The 21084-nt window shown below is 48.6% G+C and overlaps 1 protein-coding gene across 3 annotated transcripts in view; it reads left to right on the top strand.

The window, feature by feature from the left end:
* LOC115545499 (chemokine-like protein TAFA-1) overlaps nucleotides 1-17223 on the top strand; it is a 29459-nt gene extending 12236 nt beyond the window's left edge. For 2 of the 3 annotated variants that reach the window (XM_030360563.1, XM_030359163.1), the window contains exons 3-6: nucleotides 12337-12477; nucleotides 15392-15516; nucleotides 16014-16097; nucleotides 16288-17223. In XM_030360563.1, the coding sequence (XP_030216423.1) occupies nucleotides 12337-12477; nucleotides 15392-15516; nucleotides 16014-16046 (299 nt within the window). In that variant the 3' untranslated portion in view covers nucleotides 16047-16097; nucleotides 16288-17223. The remainder of the gene's footprint in view (nucleotides 1-12336; nucleotides 12478-15391; nucleotides 15517-16013; nucleotides 16098-16287) is intronic. The other variant, XM_030359905.1, reaches the window with a different exon arrangement.
* The last annotated feature ends 3861 nt before the right edge of the window (nucleotides 17224-21084 follow it).

The raw sequence follows: 21084 nt of genomic DNA, 5'->3' as shown, positions 1-21084 counted from the left end.
ACGGTGACATTTCTATTGAGATGGACGCGCCGCTTTGCTCCGTGCAATGGCTTTTTTTATCACTTGTGAAGAAGTGCGTATTGGTCCCTGCTGAACTCTGTTCACATTCATTAGGCAGGCGCAGAGCCCTGTCCGCGCGGCTCCCCCCTCCCATCCCTCTCCTCTCTCCCGGCCCGCGTTCTGTGTTCTCTCGTCACGCATGATTGGACGGGAACGCAGCAGCAGCAGCAGCAGCAGCAGCAGCAGCAGCAGCACGGCCATCCGTGACGCCGCCGCCACTGACGCCGATGCAGCGTTGTGTTGTGTTGTGTTGGCTACTGCTGTGAGTCACTGAGCCAGAGAGCGTCCGCTCACTGGAACCCCCCCCCGCCAGCCAGCCGACCGAGGACTGTTGTTACCAGGTGTGCTGAGGTGGACGGATGATTATAGTACAATTAAGGGATCAGGCATCGACGACGCAAGCTACCGATGAGTCAGCGAGCAGAAGAGAGGCTGCTTGGCCCGCGGAAATGTCGCAGAAATGTCAAATGTTATCTTGGCCATTATCTGGAGTTACTGTAACAGAACAAATGGAGGGGGCGAGTGGTTTTGTCGTTAAAAACGATATTTAAAAGGACTACATGTAGGATGTTTACATGCAGAAATCACTTTAAAATGCCAACATATTAGCATGAGACCTTCCCCGACGCCTTCCGTTGCTTAGAACTTGGACGATTTATACTATATTTGAACCTGTCCAACTTTGCTAGAAATCACTGTGTAATGGCAAAAAAAATTCTGTTCTTTCATACATCTTTATTTAAGATTAAAACCACCATGAGTTTTTGATTGTTATTGTCTCAACCCACAGAGCTAGCAGTACAAGGTTCTCAATGCCGAAACTCAAGCAGGCTGCAGTTCACTTAGCGGCCAAAGGGGCCAGTAATGAGAATGAATTTCAGTTTCTTACCCAGAGTACCTTATGCAGTCAATCTGTGTGCACCTGTCTAGCTTGACAGGTGGAGCAGACCATGACCACCACAACACAACAGTTGGACTCTGATTGACCCCTGACCGCTTCTCCAGCCCCCAGAATGACAACACTCTTATCTGACCCTTGTTCACTAGCTTACACTTCGTCAAAGGACTACTGATGAGAAAACATCAATGTAGACACAAACAATCTTTCTCTCTCTCCCAGATGCAGGCACACAAGCATGCACACACACACACACACACACACACACACACACACACACACACACACACACACACACACACACACACACACACACAAACACACACACACACACACACACACACACACACACACACACACACACACTCACACACACACTCACACACACAAATACACACACACACACACACACACACACACACACACACACACACACACACACACACACACGCATACACACACACACACACACACACACACATTACACACACACACACACACACACACACACACACACACACAAAAACACAGACACACAGACACACAGGCTATCATTCATTTACACCTTTTCTGATGCCATTTGTCATTTGGCTGACTGGCTTTGTTCACAGTCATTGATAAAAGAGGGAAATGGAAACAGAGGAAACAATTATACCCTTGCATGGCTCCGTCCCTTACCTGATGAGAGTTTTCTTCTCGGGCCATGTAATCCCCTCTCTCCTGCTGAAATATTCATCATTTAAAAATATGGTTGGGGAGCGAGCAGCATCTTCCAGCAACACAGTGAAGCCCCTGCTCAACTTGTGGATACACACACACACACACACACACACACACACACACACACACACACACACACACACACACACACACACACACACACACACACACACACACACACACACACACACACACACACACACAAACACACACACACACACACACACACACACACACACACACACACCACACACACACACACACACCAACACACACACATACACACACAACTTGAAATCACACACTCACCCTCTTTGTATTACTTTTGCTCACAGGTGCAACCTAACACCAGACAGCTGGAAATCCCAAACTCATTAGCATTTTTATTTGATTTTAATGTATTCTTCGGAGGTGCTAATTTCCAAATATAGAGTACCCCCATTCCGTTGTTGCGTTCACACACAACATGCGATGCGTGTAAAGTCTGGTGAGTTGTGTGTTTTTAATAGATCAAAGAGGAAATCTGGGCCTGTCTTACGCAATTAAGGAGATGCATTAAGGAGAACACACCGCTTTGGGCTGTTGTTTTTCGGATGATGCCCAACTGTTTCCACTGGTACATCACGATTAGCGTCCCCGCCGACATGCCCTTTTGTTGAGTGCTTCAGCAGGCAGGCAGCCTCCTCCCAGAGCCCCTACCAGATCTGGATCGCTTCACCCCAACCCAAGGCTGTTGGTGGGAATTTATTAACTCATTTTTGTTTTTAGTTAGTGAGTTTTTTTGAGACTGCCAGAAGTAATGACAACCCAGAAGAAATGTCAGACTTGACTTGGCAGCTAAATCGAGAGAAAAAACAACGGTCTGCTATTTCTCTCCCGGCCTTTGAACAAAACTCATGAAAATTCAAGCAGTACTTAATCACTTCAAACCCAATGCTGAGATTAACACCTTGAGCTGTCTCCTGGGGGGGGGGTTCTGCGTCAGGAGTCTCCCTGTCTGTTTACCGCCATCGGTAATGCCCCGCCCACAACAAATTCAAATCCATGTGTACTCCGTAAAGGTATAAGGGGACAGTGGACACAAATACAGAAAAGTAGGTTGTACTTTTACTCTCAGTGATTTTGATAAAGTCTTCTGCTTCAGGCCAGGTTTCTGGAGCAAACCCAATAGGGAGCCAATGATCATTTATGTTTAAGGCTGTACAGTTCTATTTCATTCTTACTGACCGCCAGAGGCAGTGCTTAACACTGGATGTTATCCATCGCGCATGCGCAGGTCGAGTATTTAATATCAACAAAGTCACACGTGACCGGGGATGACGTCGGGCCGCCCGTCTATATAATGCCACGTCACTCTCCAAGATGTCCCTTGTATCTTCTCGCAGTTGCGAATACAGGTTTAGAGTAAGAGATAAGCTTGAATAAAAGCAATATAAGCCGGTGACTCTTTGCTGGTAGCCCTGCAACCGCATGGTTGGAGCCACGAATTCGTCCTCCAAGGGCTGCGATTAGTCACGCTCGGCTTTGTTTTGAACGCCGCATACCGGTGTTTTCGCCGGTGAGCTCGGCTCACGCTAGACTAACACAGCGTCTTCATCAGCTGTAGCGAGGCTTCTAAGGTAAGTATTCTCTCTGTGTTAGCTTTAAAGTTAAGTAAGATAAGGGGATCCTGTTTTCGGCACCCGCTTAAGCTTACGTTTTGTTTTGTTTGCCTCACTGCATCGGAGATTGCCATTACCGGCGTCTGCTGCCTTTTGTGGCAACTTTCGTTTAAGTTAATTAAAGGTTGGGTAGGTGATTTGCGAAACGCCAGCAGATTTTGAAAATACACAACTCAAATGGTCCTACCCCCTCTCCTTCAACGCTGACTCTGACTCCACCCATTCCAAGTACCTGGACGCGCAATCATGCACGAGCGCGAACAGAGATGCGCGAGAGCGAGCCAGGCTAGCTTAGGTTTTCGTTTAACAACATGGCACTACATTCAGCTGTAAGTTGCACCCAGTACCGCGGGAAGTAGGAGTGCTGGGGGTGCTGCAACACCCCCTGTCCGAGGCCCTGTCTTATCACAGAAAACGATCATTTCTAAAAACTCCGGCCAAAGTGGAGATTTCTGAAAACGCCGGTTATGTGTTGTCGTGTCAACGGGGAGAAACGGGATTTTAGGTTCTGAAGCGTCACATTATGCACCAGGAAATGCTTAACGTCATGTGAGCGCCCGCTGTACCGTATTGGTCCGAATATAAACACAAACCCCATTGTAAGACGACCTATATTTGGAAAAAAGATTTGAAGACCAGATCCGTTTTTTATGAATAAATAAATTGTATTCATTGAAATAATATACGAAAATAAAAAGGCATCGAATGAAACACTGCATTGCCACTAAACAGTAGTGCAAATAGGCCGTACTGATGTGTAGCCTACACCAAAGACTATTCCTGACACTCCTCTGCCCCGCTGTGTTCGCTCTGGCTGTGGTCGCTCCGAACTGTTTCGGCCAGTGGCAAAGCGAGTCATCCTCGCGCTGTCCAAGGCATTTTGAGACGCAGCATTTATTTAATGCTCATATGACCTAGTGCTGAAAAAAGGTTATATGAAAAAGTGTGAGGGTAGCGGTGGTGCGCTAAACTTGTTCTGTGAGCAGCTGGATGTGAACGATCGATTTTCAACTGTCCGCGCATGCACTGGTGTAATTGAGCTGCGCTGCTATACATCTTTTTTTATCAATGTAACGAGTTGCGAGTCTAGTGCAGGCTGAGTTTTTTTTTCCCCAGCACCCCCTGCTGAGAATACGTTCTCGCTGCAATGGTTGGACCAGATGTTATAAACATTAAACGGTCACATAAATCATTACTATTTTTAGAAAATGTATGTTTGTTTCATATAATTGTATTGGAAGTCCTGGTTTTCACTAGGGTTGCCGCGGTGTGGACATTTTCACACCGAGTAATACACTCGTCTCCACACCGGTATTACCGAGTATAAACGGTATAAACTTTGAAAACTAGGTCAACCGCCACACAAGCATCGGTTTTTAGACCCTTCTCGTCCTTCAGTTGCCGCCAACGTTCGAAAGCAGCGCCTAGGATTATTCTTGATTTCAGTTTTTCTCTTTCAGCGTTTTTATTATCAATTACTCTCTGAAAAAGAGTTTTCCTTCTCTTTGCTGGTGGTGGTGGTGGTGGTGGTGGGGATGGTGGCGTCTTGTCTGCCATGGAAATTGTCTTCTACTGCTAGGTCCAAATGTGGATTAACTAGTTCCAGTAGCTACCGCAGGATAACAACAAACAGGAGCTTGCTCTGGGTCACGAGCTCTGGGTCACGAGTACTGCACGAAGGGGTCGCGCGCGGGGCGCGGGGGAGGGGGAGTGCAGTACGACCGTTTGATTGACGTACTTACTGTCCAATGCAACTCGGTGGCAATGGAAATGATTGGCTGGAGTTTTTCGAGCCCTGCCCGTTCCACAGATGATTGACTTGTTTAATTTTCATGTCAGTACTTCTAACTCAGTGGCTGTAAGCGGGTTATGATAAGGATTTCAAGTAATTTTGCAAAAATGGCCAAAAAAGCAAATCACCTATACAACCTTTAAAGGCTCCCTGAGTGTTTTCGCTCGTTAGAGCGTGTACTCCCTTATTTGGAATTAAAGAGCAGAAGCTCCCCATTACGGTTGAGGCTAATGGGTAAATAAGAAAAAATATTTAATTTTGAAAAAGAAAAAAAACAGAACTCTGTTTTAGTTTGAGTTTCTTACGTTGAGCAGTTTGCTGCACTTTTGTTAAATTATTACTGTTGGGTGCTTTCGCCCATTAGTAACTACTTTACTCTGGGAAAATACAATTTTTTGATAGCTTATTTCCCCCAACATGTTAGGCTCACATGGTTGCCGCACTTGCATGGCCCCACTGCTAGCCCTAGATGGACATGATGAATGCCCCGCATGCCTCGGTGTGGTCCACCTGAGAGAGGGGCTATCCGACAATCAGTGCATGAATTGCAGTTTCATGCCACATGGGCTGAAAGTGGCAAGAATAGCCGAGGTGGAAGGACCTCAGGTTGAAGGTGAGCTTCCCCCGCCTGGAAGAGAAACCAGTGGTACGAGTACGCTCCCCACCCAGGGCTGCCCCGCCCAGGAAGAAGGCTAGGAAGGCTGACGGTTATGCTGCCAAAGTGGACAAGCTAGTGTCAGAGTTCGCTGAGATTAAGAGTTTGCTCTATAACCTTCAGCCAGTCAGGTTGGCGTCAATCTCTCAGGCTGAGGCTCCAACTACACCAGAATGGGACGGAGATGCTCTGTCTACGAGGGCTTCCTGTAGCCAGTTCTATGAAGACAGGCCGGGACAGGGCGAGGTAGAGGCTTCTACCCAGGCTTCTGAAGGCGGCTCCCAACATGTAGGGAGTGGGTCTAGGGCAGGCTGAGAAGCTTCCCCGGCCACGGTTAAACCAGTGGTCCGAATGGCACTGGCACGCTTAGGGTTGGATCCAGCAGATATCGCTCCAGCTAGTGCATTCTTTAGGCGTGTCCCGCCACAAGATACTTTTTCTGTGCCTCCCTCCCAGCCATATATTGAGGAGCTTCACAGATGCTGGCCAGACCCCAGATCTCTATCTCATCACACCAGTGACAGCAGGGCCTTGGCTTCAATGCAGAATGCCAGCAAGCATGGACTAGACCGAATGCCAGCCGTAGAGCCGACCCATTGCCTCCCTCATTGTGTCACCAGAGGAGGGTGTTGAGGCCGAATGCCCGCTGTCCAGGCCACAGTGTCGCATCACTGATGACCTGTTAACAAAGTGCTATGACACAGCGGCACGTATGGGCCGTATCGGGAACTCTTTGTCCCATTTAATATTGGCCCTGTCTCAATCCTTGCAATCATCCAGTGCAGATGCTTCAGTGCAGAGTCTAAGTGACACGTCTTTGCAGGCATTTGCCTTCATGACTGAGAGCTTGGTAGGCTGATGGCGTCGCTTACGCTGGCTCGCCGCCAGGTATGGCTGGCCCAGTCCCCATTATCAGAGCCATGCCGGAGGACCCTTCGCACTCTACCCGTAGTTCCGGGAGAGCTGTTTGGCCCAGCAGCACAACAGGCCTTGGATCGTGGCATCCAGGCTAACCAGACACGGCGGCAGTTTGCTAGCCTTCGGGGAGCTGCATCCCAACCGAGGCAGCAGCCTCTACAAGTTTATGGCGCCAATCGTCCTCTGCCGCTAGCACGTCCTAGTGGTTATTCCAGGACCTCACCAGCTCCTGAGCAACCCTATCAACCCCGTCGGGCTCCCACAAGGCCAGCACCACAGGCACAGAGGGGTCGGGGGTCGGGGTTTCCCCCCTCCAGGCCCCCAAGAGGGCGTGGGGGCAGGTACTGACGGCTCATGGCCGGGCGTCGGGCGCTTCACCCAGCAGCACCTAATCTGCTGGGGAAGTTGCACTACAGACCCTTGGGTGGTGACCACGCTTTCCCAAGGGTACAATCTTCAATTCCGACGCCGGCCCCCAGTTTTCAGGGGGATCAGACTGACTACAGTCAGCGATCCCACAAGGCGACAGGCCCTCAGCCAGGAGGTATCCACCCTCCTTGAGAAGAAGGCCATCGAGATCGTAGATCCTCAGACACAGCAAGGTGGGTTTTACTCAGTGTATTTTTTAGTTCCAAAAAAAGAGGGTGGGTTTCGCCCTATACTGGACTTACGAGGGCTGAACAGTTTTCTGAAAGTATTGCCCTTTCACATGCTAAAGACAGCGGAAGTGCTCCAGGCCGTCGCACGGCAAAGCTGGTTCACGTCAATAGATCTAAAGGATGCCTACTTTCACGTTCCGATAGCACCACATCACCGGCCATACCTGCGCTTTGCATTCGAAGGGCGGGCCTACCAGTACAGGGTCCTCCCATTCGGGTTATCCCTAGCCCCACGGATCTTCACAAGGTGCATGCGGGCAGCGCTCGCACCAATGCAAGCCACCGGAATACAAATCCTCCCTTATCTGGACGATTGGCTTATTTGCGCTCCAACCCGGCAACAGGCAGAGCAGGACACCACAGCCCTCCTAGGCCATGTGGAAAGGTTGGGTCTTACAGTCAACTACGGCAAAAGTTGTCTAATACCCAGCCAACAGGTATTGTTCCTTGGCATAACCCTGGACTCCGTCCAAATGCTTGCCTTCCCGTCTCCACGGCGGGTAGAGGCCATACTCCAGACCCTCCAGCATTTTCGGGAGGACAGGAGGGTACGGTACAGCCTTTTTCTCAGGCTGTTGGGAATGTTGACGTCAGTAACGTCAATAGTGCCATTGGGCCTCCTTCACTGCGGCCGTTCCAAGTTTGGACCAATGGCCTCCACTTAGATCCAAGGTTGCACGGATCCAGGAAAGTCGGGGTGTCCAGTCAATGCCTCCTGGCATTACAACCCTGGAGACGCAGGGCATTTCTTGCCAAAGGTGTCGCACTAGGTTCGATCCCCTCACGCCGCGAAGTGGTGGTGACCGATGCTTCGCTCTCTGGCTGGGGGGCAGTGTGGCAGCACAGGGCAGTGAGAGGGCTCTGGAGTGCGCCGCACAGGACACAGCACATAAATGTGCTCGAGCTCCGTGCTATTTATTTAGCGCTCACCAATTCCTGCCATATTTGAGGGGCAGACATGTTCTGGTACGATGCGACAACAAGTCAGCTGTCTACAATGTGAACCACCAAGGGGGCACAAGGTCGGCTCAGTCATTACAGGTTGCACAGCAACTTCTTGTATGGGCTCTCCCTTACTTTTCCAGCCTCAGGGCTATGTACCTTCCAGGGCCACAGAATACGGTGGCAGACTTTCTTTCACGCCAGAAACCTCCGTCGGGGGAGTGGCGACTCCACCCAGAGGTAGTAGAGGCAATTTGGAGCAAATACGGCACAGCAGAGGTAGACCTGTTTGCTTCAGAGTCCACAACACATTGCCCTCTCTGGTTCTCTCTGTCGGAGACGAGTCCGATGGGACAGGATGCCTTGGCACATCCATGGCCACGTCAACTCCTTTATGCCTTCCCGCCATTTCCACTGATAGGGTTAACTACACAGAGTTCAGAAGGGAACCACAGACTCCTGCTGGTTGCCCCAAACTGGCCAGGGAGACCTTGGTTTCCAGTAATGTACAGGCTGCTAGACGGAGATCCATGGTGCCTGCCGGAGAGGCGGGACCTGCTCTCACAGCTGGGGGGCCACATCTGGCACCCCAGACCAGAGTGCCTGCAACTATGGGTTTGGCCCTTGAGGGGCCTGATCCACTTATAATGGAATGCGACCAGGAGGTAGTTCAAACCATTATGGACTCAAGAGCTCCCTCCACCAGGGCACTTTATGCTAACAGGTGGAAGATATTTGCAAGTGGTGTGAGGTACAGAAAGAGGTACCGGAGTGTTCCTCATTGCCAATGATACTGCGTTTTTTGCAGTCATTACTTGAAAGGAAGCTATCTGCTTCCACTTTAAGAGTCTATGTGGCTGCCATTTCATCCAGGCACATTAAGGTTGATAGCCGGACGGTGGGGTCTCATTCTTTGGTGACCCGATTTCTTAAGGAGCCCAGCGGAGGAACCCCCCACGGGCTGTCAAGGTTCCCTCATGGGACCTACCTCTAGTACTTGGAGCCCTCCGTCTCCCCCCGTTTGAGCCCCTGGACCAGGCGCCACTGAAATGGCTGTCGGCGAAGGTGGCCTTTCTTCTGGCGATCGTGTCAGCCAAGCGTGTGAGCGAGCTTCATGCGTTGTCAGTGAGTGAAGAGTGTATACGCTGGAACTCAGATGGCACAGGGGGTGGCACTGTGGCCTAACCCATCTTTTTTTCCAAAGAGGCTGTCTTCGGCCACTATAATCAGGTCATAGAGCTAGCAGCTTATGGCCCCTCACACCCACCGGATGAGGAAGCTAGTTCAGCAGAACTACTCTGCCCGGTGAGAGCCTTGAGATGTTACATACAGGAAACTCCGGTTTTCGTCAGTCTGATGGCCTGTTTGTCTGCTACGGGGGCCCGAGGAAGGGGCAAGCGCTGTCCAGACAGAGGCTTTCGAAGTGGGTGGTGGAGGTAATTGAGGAGGCATACAAGTCAAGAGGACTGCCTTTGCCTCTTAAGATCAGAGGCCATTCCACCAGGAGTGTCTCCACCTCTTGGGCAGCACTACGAGGAGTGCCTCTAGGTGATATTTGTGCCGCGGCCTCTGGGCTTCAGCGTGCACCTTTGCCCGATTTTACAGGGTCAATGTAGCTGCTCACCACGCAGTGGCTGCAGCTGTTATTCAGGAACCCTCAGGCCCTTCCTAATAGGTGGGTACAGGATTCCTTGTGACTACGTTGGTAATGGTCATCCAGTGTTAAGCACTGCCTCTGGCGGTCAGTAAGAATGAAATAGAACGAGAGTTACGTATGTAACTACGGTTCTATGAATTCTGGATGACCGCCAGAGTTCTCTGTCACTCGGAATCTTGCGAGAAGATTCTGAAGGGACATCTTGGAGAGTGACGTGGCCTTATATAGACGGGCGGACCGACGTCATCCCGGTCACGTGTGACTTTGTTGATATTAAATACTCGACCTGCGCATGCGCGATGGATAACATCCAGTGTTAAGCACTGCCTCTGGCGGTCATCCAGAATTCATAGAACCGTAGTTACATACGTAACTCTCGTTTAATGTTTCCTAGGTTACTCTTATTTCATACAGTGCAGTATCAATTATCTAATCTGCAATTTAACGTTTAACCCTGTCTGTCAGCTAGTCTGTTCAGTTTCATTGAGGTGCCATTTGAAATCGTAGGAAAAGTAAAAGTGGATAATTTTGCGGAAACATTTTAGAGTGATTATCAAAAAACTATGTCAGTATTTCAACTTTTCAACAGGGGAAATGTAAGTCTTGACTTTTACATTAATGTCAGAAGTACAATAGCGTCCATAATAGGCCTTAAAACGTCATCACTCAGAAGCGGTTGAAAAGCTATTCCTGAATTTGGTTATGATATGACCTGCCTAATAAGCCTCATAACAATGGCATTGGGTTTGTGTGCTTATATCACCATGGTGATTTTTATTAAAGATTATGTCAGTTGCGCGATAAGAACCTAATACAGATTAGTTAAGCAATACCAAATTCAACGAGTTTGTTGCTTTGGAAGCAGACTTTATTCAAACGAACACACAGACTTTTTGTTTCGGCTTTTTGTGCGCATGGCCTTAATACTCAATAGTTGGAGCTAACCTTGTGGTTCGTTTGGAGGGGCGTTATCGGCGAACCACCACCCGAGTTCATGTGATGACTCAATTATGCCTTCGAACTGACAGATACCTCTCTCCTTTCTGAACGTAAGCTCCTTAACTTCGCCAGGATTTGACTCACGAGGCGTCGACTCGCTGAATATGGAGTGCAGCTGTAAACCGTTTTAAATGTTTTCATTTGAAATATCCCTCGAGGGATTCTTTAAAAGAGCAGCTCTGCTTCATCACGAGCAAAATCATATCTGATATTATTCTTTGAATTATTTGACTTTTGCTTAATTGCATTCATCAATGACGGTAATTGCAATACAAGGTATACTGTGTGTATTGTAATATAAGGAAGAAGCAGTGATCCCATTCAGGCTTGTGAAAAATATAAAAAGTAGACAGAATATTGCATAAGGTCTTCAGAAAAATAGCTCTGACATATTTTGAAAATCGGTGGTGGTGGTTGCGGGGGTGGTTGTGGTGGAGGTGGAGGTGGTGGTGGTGGTGGTGGGGATGGGGGGAGATGCTGGTGGTTCTGGTGGTGGTGGTGGTGTGGCGGTGGCGGCGGTGGTCGTGGTGGCGGTGGTGGAGGCGGCGGTGGTGGTGGCGGTGGCGGTGGTGGAGGCGGTGGTGGAGGAGGCGGAGGTGGGGGTAGAGGTGGTGGTGGTGGGATAGATGAATCGGTCCAGGGTGAGAAGGGTCAAGGGGGGTAGAAGTTTCCTTCCAATCCTCCCGTTCCTTAGGGGCCAGCAGTCGGTAACTCACAGATAATTGTGATGAACCTGATGGAGCTGTGTGATCGTGTGTGTGTGCGGGCATATGTGTGTCCGTGTGAGTGTGTCTATGTGTATATGTGTGTGTGTGTGGAGCCATCACAGCCCTCAAGCAGGCTTCTCCTTCTCTGCTAATGGATCAGCCTTCTTCTGCCCAGCCTCTCAAGTGTCCATCATGTGGTGGACCCAGGCCCCCCCCCCCCCAGGGCCCCCCCCACCCAGGGAGGGGGGGGAGAATTGATCATGCCTCTCTTTATTTGCCGATTTACTGGGTTCTTTGAGGCCATTCTTGTGCGTGTGGCAAATTGTTAACTTGGCCCGGCGCTTATTTGTTCAAAACCTGGAGCTGTAAATTATGGATTGCAGAGCTCAGTTGAAGTCTGAAGAGTTTTGAAAATAGTATGTTTTAGTTTTTGTAGCATTTTTTTGAATCAATAAACAGATTGCATTATTTACAGACATCTGGCTCCTCAACGTTAGCCAAGTCAGGGTTGCCGAATGCAAATGCAGAATGTCCTTTCAAAAAGAAGAATATTTCAAACGCCTAGTTTTGGCTCAGTGGGCGTTAGCTTGGCAGGATTCATTCTGACTGCCTGTTTTTGTTGATTGGTTGTTTCGTCATTGTTCTCCACTGTTGTTTCTTTACATCAGAGGGAGGCACGTGTGAAGTGATCGCCGCTCACAGATGCTGCAATAAGAACCGCATCGAGGAGCGCTCCCAGACAGTCAAGTGTTCGTGTCTGCCGGGCAAGGTGGCCGGGACAACCAGGAACAGACCCTCCTGCGTGGACGGTGAGTACAGCGGGCCTGGGTCTGACGGGGGCAGAGGGGCGAGGCGCTTTAAGGTAGAACCAAACCCAAGAGAAAGAGGCGAGAAAAAGTGCTGGGTAGGTTGTTCGGAAAGCTGAGAATTTTCTTTGTGATCGCTCAAGTGAAAATTGTGTCTAATAAGAAATTGTCCGCATTTTATGGTGACGTTAAAGGTTGGGTAGGTGATTTGCGAAACGCCAGCAGATTTTGAAAATACACAACTCAAATGGTCCTACCCCCTCTCCTTCAACGCTGACTCTGACTCCACCCATTCCAAGTACCTGGACGCGCAATCATGCACGAGCGCGAACAGAGATGCGCGAGAGCGAGCCAGGCTAGCGTAGGTTTTCGTTTAACAACATGGCACTACATTCAGCTGTAAGTTGCACCCAGTACCGCGGGAAGTAGGAGTGCTGGGGGTGCTGCAACACCCCCTGTCCGAGGCCCTGTCTTATCACAGAAAACGATCATTTCTAAAAACTCCGGCCAAAGTGGAGATTTCTGAAAACGCCGGTTATGTGTTGTCGTGTCAACGGGGAGAAACGGGATTTTAGGTTCTGAAGCGTCACATTATGCACCAGGAAATGCTTAACGTCATGTGAGCGCCCGCTGTACCGTATTGGTCCGATATAAACACAAACCCCATTGTAAGACGACCTATATTTGGAAAAAAGATTTGAAGACCAGATCCGTTTTTTATGAATAAATAAATTGTATTCATTGAAATAATATACGAAAATAAAAAGGCATCGAATGAAACACTGCATTGCCACTAAACAGTAGTGCAAATAGGCCGTACTGATGTGTAGCCTACACCAAAGACTATTCCTGACACTCCTCTGCCCCGCTGTGTTCGCTCTGGCTGTGGTCGCTCCGAACTGTTTCGGCCAGTGGCAAAGCGAGTCATCCTCGCGCTGTCCAAGGCATTTTGAGACGCAGCATTTATTTAATGCTCATATGACCTAGTGCTGAAAAAAGGTTATATGAAAAAGTGTGAGGGTAGCGGTGGTGCGCTAAACTTGTTCTGTGAGCAGCTGGATGTGAACGATCCATTTTCAACTGTGCGCGCATGCACTGGTGTAATTGAGCTGCGCTGCTATACATCTTTTTTTATCAATGTAACGAGTTGCGAGTCTAGTGCAGGCTGAGTTTTTTTTTCCCCAGCACCCCCTGCTGAGAATACGTTCTCGCTGCTATGGTTGGACCAGATGTTATAAACATTAAACGGTCACATAAATCATTACTATTTTTAGAAAATGTATGTTTGTTTCATATAATTGTATTGGAAGTCCTGGTTTTTACTAGGGTTGCCGCGGTGTGGACACCGGTATTACCGAGTATAAACGGTATAAACTTTGAAACTAGGTCAACCGCCACACAAGCATCGGTTTTTAGACCCTTCTCGTCCTTCAGTTGCCGCCAACGTTCGAAAGCAGCGCCTAGGATTATTCTTGATTTCAGTTTTTCTCTTTCAGCGTTTTTATTATCAATTACTCTCTGAAAAAGAGTTTTCCTTCTCTTTGCTGGTGGTGGTGGTGGTGGTGGTGGGATGGTGGCGTCTTGTCTGCCATGGAAATTGTCTTCTACTGCTAGGTCCAAATGTGGATTAACTAGTTCCAGTAGCTACCGCAGGATAACAACAAACAGGAGCTCTTGCTCTGGGTCACGAGCTCTGGACGAAGGGGTCGCGCGCGGGGCGCGGGGGAGGGGGAGTGCAGTACGACCGTTTGATTGACGTACTTACTGTCCAATGCAACTCGGTGGCAATGGAAATGATTGGCTGGAGTTTTTCGAGCCCTGCCCGTTCCACAGATGATTGACTTGTTTAATTTTCATGTCAGTACTTCTAACTCAGTGGCTATAAGCGGGTTATGATAAGGATTTCAAGTAATTTTGCAAAAATGGCCAAAAAAGCAAATCACCTATACAACCTTTAAGCTTCAATTAAAGAAAGATACTCACATTTTCTGAAAGAAGTAAACACACACTTTTTTACCCAAGTTATGTAAAACAGCGCTGTGAATTCCCTCTCCAAAGTCACCAAGCAACGCCTTGTCTCCGATATGATTAACAATATCTGGAAAAGCATCACACTGGGAATCTGTTACTCCCGGCCCCATAGGGCCCAGGCGGATGTATGCTTTAGTATGCAACCGACAACCGATCGCTGAGGAAAATTGATTTAAGCAAAACACCTCAGGGAGTAGAGAAAGGAGAGAAACATGTAAGCAATCACAGGGAAGAAAAGGGAGAACAAGGCTATGGATTACAAGGCTACCTAATAGACAGTTTATAATCGTTTCATAGATATCCTGTGACAAATGTCTGCCACCACCGGTTCCATTGGCTGCACGCAGCGGACGGCACTTAAGGGGAGCCTATTCAGATGTGCATTCGTCTTTAAGGAAACCTTTCACCTTCTGCAGCTTTTATCTTAAATCCCCGCTCGCAAATATTGCCACAATCTCCCGATGCGTACCGTGTGAGGGAATTGGAGATCGCTATCTCTCATTCCCTGACAGATTCCTTTCCTCGGCCGTGTGCTATGTTTAATTTGCATTCTACTTACGCAATCTTCCTGTCTAGTGCTGGAACCGTTGCCTCCATCAACGCCACTTCAACGCTCCCCGTGAAACAACACGCTTGTTTCTTAAATAAACCACCCCAAAAACCCTCGCCTTGACTGTGGTCGGCCTCCCTGAATCAACAAACGAAATACGTCGTCTGGCGATGCAATCTCGACACGTCGTCCCCCAAAACACTCAAACGAACCCTTCTAATGAGTGGCTAATAAACGCTGGGTTACGGCCGCTCGTAGGGGCTCGTCTCAAGCTGCCGTAATTAGAGGCACCTAGATGGGCTGGATTGTCATGGCTCTTGTGATTGTCGCCCTCAGCGTCCATCGTAATTGGCAAGTGGTGGTGCGAGATGGAGCCCTGCCTGGAGGGAGAGGAGTGCAAGACGCTGCCCGACAACTCCGGCTGGATGTGCTATGCCGGGAACAAGATCAAAACCACGCGGGTGAGCTAACCCTAAAAGGCCCGACGGCCGCCCCACCAGGCTCGGACCGGCACGAGGCTGGCAGTGGAAGGGCTGCTGTGCTTGTTGTGGTTTTGCGAGCAGCGTGCTGCTGTGGTGAGATGAGGGGGGGGGGGGGGTGGGGTGTGGTGTGTGTGTGTGTGTGTGTGTGTGTGTGTGTGTGTGTGTGTGTGTGTGTGTGTGTGTGTGTTGAGCTGTGGTGGAACATGGAGTCTGTTGATGATGTGGGTTTTAAAGGAACACACCGGGCGATCAAGCCGTCGCGAGCGTCTATCTTGGCTTTGCTGTAACAAGGTTGTTTGGGGCTCACGCAGATTGTTTGAGCAAAATCGAGACAGGGATTGTGACAGGTTATTTGGGATGTTTTGGTGAAGCCAGGAGAGACGGAGAGATGGGTTGATAGCCCGTCCAGCGCTGTCCTCTGATAACAGCGGTGGGGTTTCAGAGTAATGGTCTGCTGTTTCTTTTTTTCTCTCCAGAACACGCAGCCGGTCACCACGTCAACATATTAACATGTGGAAACATGCAGCAAGGGCGACTCTGGATCAATGGTTTACTCACAGGTCAGCGCATGAGTTACACTACAATATTACCTTGTGCGTTACTACAATGTTTGACTCAATGTCGACTCGTATCTCGTATTCGTCCACACCCATAGCAATGCACGATTATGAATATAACAATGCAACTTTTTGATCAAATTATTGAAGGCCTATACGAACTATGTTAAACTAAACAAATCCATATTTTCAGCACAGTGCCAGGACCAAATAGGACAACACAGAACAAAATATCCAAAACCAGTCAACTTCATGTGCTTCTGGACGAGTGACAGCTCTGCCCAGATTACAGCTCTGCCCAGATTGCAGTTGAGAGAAGATGCAGAACACTGAACGCATTTCCCGCTCCCGGCCGTTATGAACACAGGCACCCAGGGCTGCCTGCTGGGAACATCATCATAAACTCATGTGAGGAGTTTGTTTTCTGCACTTCCATTTCTTGGACTTTGGAGAAGAGCCTTTTGGAATAACATGTGAAGTGAAACTGACGTCCTTTCTCTGACTGCAGTGATGCGACGGGTATTTTACCACACAGAACTCACAGAGAACGCAGTAGAGTATTTTTCTGTTTGGGTTGAGCTGGTACAATATAGTTTACAGCTCCCTCAGGTTTCTCTCAAGACGTGTGTGTGAAGTGAAATGTTGTAAATAGCTGTTCTTGTAATGTGCTTAAGAAACCTTCTTTGAAATGGGGATGACATATGAATCATTCCAGTCCTAGAATGCATTATTGATCTTCCCTCTAGTTACGAACAACCCAAAGTTCAGTTAGCTCGGAGACATGTTATTGTCCACCGAGCGCATTAACTGCACAACAATGCATTGCGTTAGACGGGGGCGTTTGATCGATACCACTTGTGTGTCTTCATTCTCCGTGTGGTACCATGTGTCCGTGTTGTGTTTGTGCGCATTTGTTATCATCTTAACTGGCTTTTAACTGAGAAAGTCAATCATACCGAAAGCAGTTGCTTCACCCAAAAAAATGTGATAACAGTCGGTATTAATTCCTTGAAATGCCTTATTTGTGTTGACGCATTGGAAGAATACTGTGTGACGATGCGACGTCCGTATGTGCTTAAGTCCCATCACTGCACATTTCTCCTGTAATTAAATGTATTTTCCAACGGCCTCACGGTATCCTTTACTAGCACCCCATCGGTTTCCGTTCATTGATAATTTCCCAATGCAGTTTGAAGGCATGCAATCCAGCTACCAGTGGTTCCAGCATCACCAGCCCGTTTCCTGATGGCCCAAGATCTAAACGCTGGCTATTGATCCACTCTGAGTGCACTATCAACCCTCACTTTTCGTATCATTTGTAACATCCGTCATTTTAAAAAGCATTCTTCTCATCACAACAATGACATGATGGACGAATGATGATGATTATCATTATTAATATTATTGTTATTATTACATCCCTGTGTTGTATTTCTTGCTTTGTGTTGCATGTGACTCATGTTCGGTAACAATGGTGGACAGGAAGAAGGCATCAGCGCGTCCCTCAAGGAAGATGAGCAGAAACTGAGCAGAGGGGCACACAGACCTAACGGATACAAGACGCCCCCAGTTTGTACCACATGACCAAGCCCCCCCTCGTTCGTTTGCTCACGGGCCGAACACACACCATGAAAGGATTTTTGTTGTTTGCTGTTGTCGGCATGCAGGATTTGCTGAATGCAAACAATGTATACAAGATGGCAGCAGCGGCGGCGGCGGCGGCAGACGGGCAGAAGAAAGGCATCTCGTATTCTGTCAGTCTTGGGAGAGGCTGTGGTCTGCGACTGCAGGCTCTGATGTCTGACAAGGCGCTGCGCAGCGCTGGGTGATGCTGATGTGGCCTGACGGCTTTTATGATGCATCGGGGTGGACCCATGGGAGTCTGCATCCCGTGGGGGTTATTCTTCGTATTCTCCCTCCTACTCTTTTACACACATTTCATTCAAAAGTGTCGTCACGCTTGCCGCTTTTTTTATTTGTATGTTGACCTTTATCTATTTTTAATTCGCTGTTAATACTTTGCGGCTCGCCGACTGCACAATGTCGGCTCGCCAAGGTTTTGTGTGTTAGAGTAGTGCTCAAGTAGTTTGTGATCGTTCGGGTCTGCCAAAAGCGGCACTGTGTGTGATGGAGACGCATTATCGTGCGAATAAAAGACACAAAACGTTAGTTTAAGTAATAGAAGGCGCGATGGAAGAGTGCAGCAGTGATGTGTGAAATTACCTGCATCGCCCGTAGAGATTTAGAGCCCATAGAACTGCAGAAAGGACACCTTTTAGACATAAACATAAACATGTAGAACGAGTTTAGAAAGATGACTCAAACTATTCTTCTCAATGACATTAAGCAAGTGTTGAGATTACCAATTCTAATCACATCCTCAAACACAGAGCTGTCTCCCCCGGCCCTGCGGGACTCTGGGAATTCAAAGTCAAGGTAACAAAGCCCAAACTGGAGTCTAATTCAACCTGACATCAGGTGCCTCCCGCTTCCTCCTCCCCTTCCTTCTCCTCCTAGTCCTCCTTCTCCTCCTCCTCCTCCTCCTCCTAGTCCTCCTAGTCCTCCTTCTCCTCCTCCTCCTAGTCCTCCTTCTCCTCCTCCTCCCTCCTCCTCCTCCTTCTCCTCCTTCTCCTCCTAGTCCTCCTTCTCCTCCTCCTCCTCCTTCTCCCACTCCTCCTAGTCCTCCTACTCCTCCTAGTCCTCCTAGTCCACCTCCTCCTCCTACTCCTCCTAGTCCTCCTAGTCCACCTCCTAGTCCTCCTACTCCTCCTCCTCCTACTCCTCCTAGTCCTCCTTCTCCTTCTCCTCCTAGTCCTCCTCCTCCTCCTCCTCCTCCTAGTCCTCCTCCTCCTCCTAGTCCTTCTTCTACTCCTTCTTCACCTCTTCCTCTTATAGTCCTCCTTTGCCTCCTGCCCTTAATCCTCCTCCTTTTCTTCCCCTTCCTCCTCCTCCTCCCCGGCCTCCTCTTCCTCCCCCCTACTCCTCCCCCTCTTCCTCCCCTGCTCCTACACCACCCCTTTCTTCCCCTCCTCCATCTATTCCTCCTCCGCCTCCTCTACCTCCCCCTCCTACGCCTCTTCCTCTTCATGCCCCTCCTACCCCACTTCCCCTTCCTCCCCCTCCTCTTCCTCCCTCTCCCCTACTCCTCCTCCTCCCCATCCTCCTCTTCTTCATGCCCCTCCTACACCACCTCCCCTTTTCCCCTCCTCCTACCCTCCCCCCTCCCCTTCCTCCCCCTCCTCCCGCTCTCCCCCCCTCCTCCTCTGCAGGCTGTCACCTTAATGATTGATGTAGAGAGCGGCGGCACTTGCGTGCCATTTGGACCTCACAGAGGAACAATGCATTGATCACGCACAGCAAACAATGAGGGATGTGCGTGGCGACGTTGGCTCCCGTTGGAGGAACGTCTGAGCCGCGGGCACGCTCAACAGGCTGGGCTGGCTGGGGGGGGGGGGGGCTTTACTTTTATTGGTTGTGCCATACTGAGGAGTATAATTATAGTGAGGGGCCTGTAAATGGTTTATATTGCAATTACAGAGCGCCATAGACATAAAATACTAGAAAAAGGTTAATTTCCCAGCATATGAACCTAATCAGATGTGACCATCTGTGAAGCCGATATAATTCATTTAAGATTAAGAGGAGGTGTCTTCATGTGGGTCTCTGTGCGCGTGTGTGTGTGTGTGTGTGTGGTGTGTGTGTGTGTGTGTGTGTGTGTGTGTGTGTGTGTGTGTGTGTGTGAGTGTGAGTGTGTGTGTAGGAGCAGATGCATATATGTGTGTGTTTAGGTGCAGATGCACATGTGTGTGTGTGTAGTGTGTGTGGTGTGTGTGTGTGTGTGTGTGTGTGTGTGTGTGTGTGTGTGTGTGGTGTGTGTGTGTGTGTGTGTGTGTGAGAGATTCTGTTTATGTGTGTATGTAGGTGAAGGTGCAAATGCCTGAATTCTTCTGTGTGGGTGCATGCATTCATGTGTGTGTGTACTTTTTTATGTGTGTGTGGTGTGTGTGTGTGTGTGTGTGTGTGTGTGTGTGTGTGTGTGTGTGTGTGTGGTGTGTGTGTGTGTGTGTGTTGGCCATATGTTGGAGAGTTGATGGGCTTGCTCACTGACCTTGTGGAGAAAGAAGTATTTCCAGGGTGCTTGGATGAAACATCATGTCAACCTGGATACAAGCAACCTCTTAAAGCCCAAAGGATCCCATTTAAAATAGCTTGGTTAAATACAGAGGTAAGCACTGGGATTAAGGGACTAATCAACTTTGGTGGGAGCAGATAACCGTCCAGACGTTTCTCTGAAACAATGTTCTATTTGAGCCGTGTTTTGAATTACTTCGAATAATTGGTTATGGTTAGGGTCATAGTAAAGCATTAAATGTAAAGTTTTTTTACAATGGTCAAAAAAACAATCCATAGAATACCATTGACTAGGCTGTCATCATCACAAAGTGCTCTGTTTAGAGCCTGTTATGCCAGCGTACTGTTTCCTCAGACATCATTGATAGCGAGCTTATCAACAAGCTAATAAATGTTTGCTAATGCTAATGGTTGACATAGCGCACATACATCATTTTTGCTTTGACTCATTTATTCATTAATTATATTGAATTAATGATGTCAGGGAGGATGGTTTCCTGAATCGATGCCAGTGAAATGAGCATCAGTGCCTGAGTCGTGTCAAACCGTTTTCCCTTACCAATGGTGCATTGCTTTGGGTTATTTTTCTGCCCGCCAATCTGGCCTCACCACATTGCTCTGCTTTAATGGACTCTGACAGTAGATCACAATTACCCATTCAGGGCATAATAAAAATAGTTTGCAGAATGAGGCTTTACCCTAATCAGACGCTGAAGTATGCAAGCCACACTGAGTGTGTTAACAGAGGATAGAGCGCCGTTAAATATATTAAGTCCACACATTGTGTTGGTTATATTTTTCCTCCTTAACCATATCATCTCTAGCTTTGTGCGTGAAAGACGTCAAAGGACAAGCCTCT

This window comes from Gadus morhua, chromosome 1, assembly GCF_902167405.1.
Source record: "Gadus morhua chromosome 1, gadMor3.0, whole genome shotgun sequence".
NCBI lineage: Eukaryota > Metazoa > Chordata > Actinopteri > Gadiformes > Gadidae > Gadus > Gadus morhua.
This window is presented reverse-complemented; position numbering and strand designations above follow the sequence as displayed.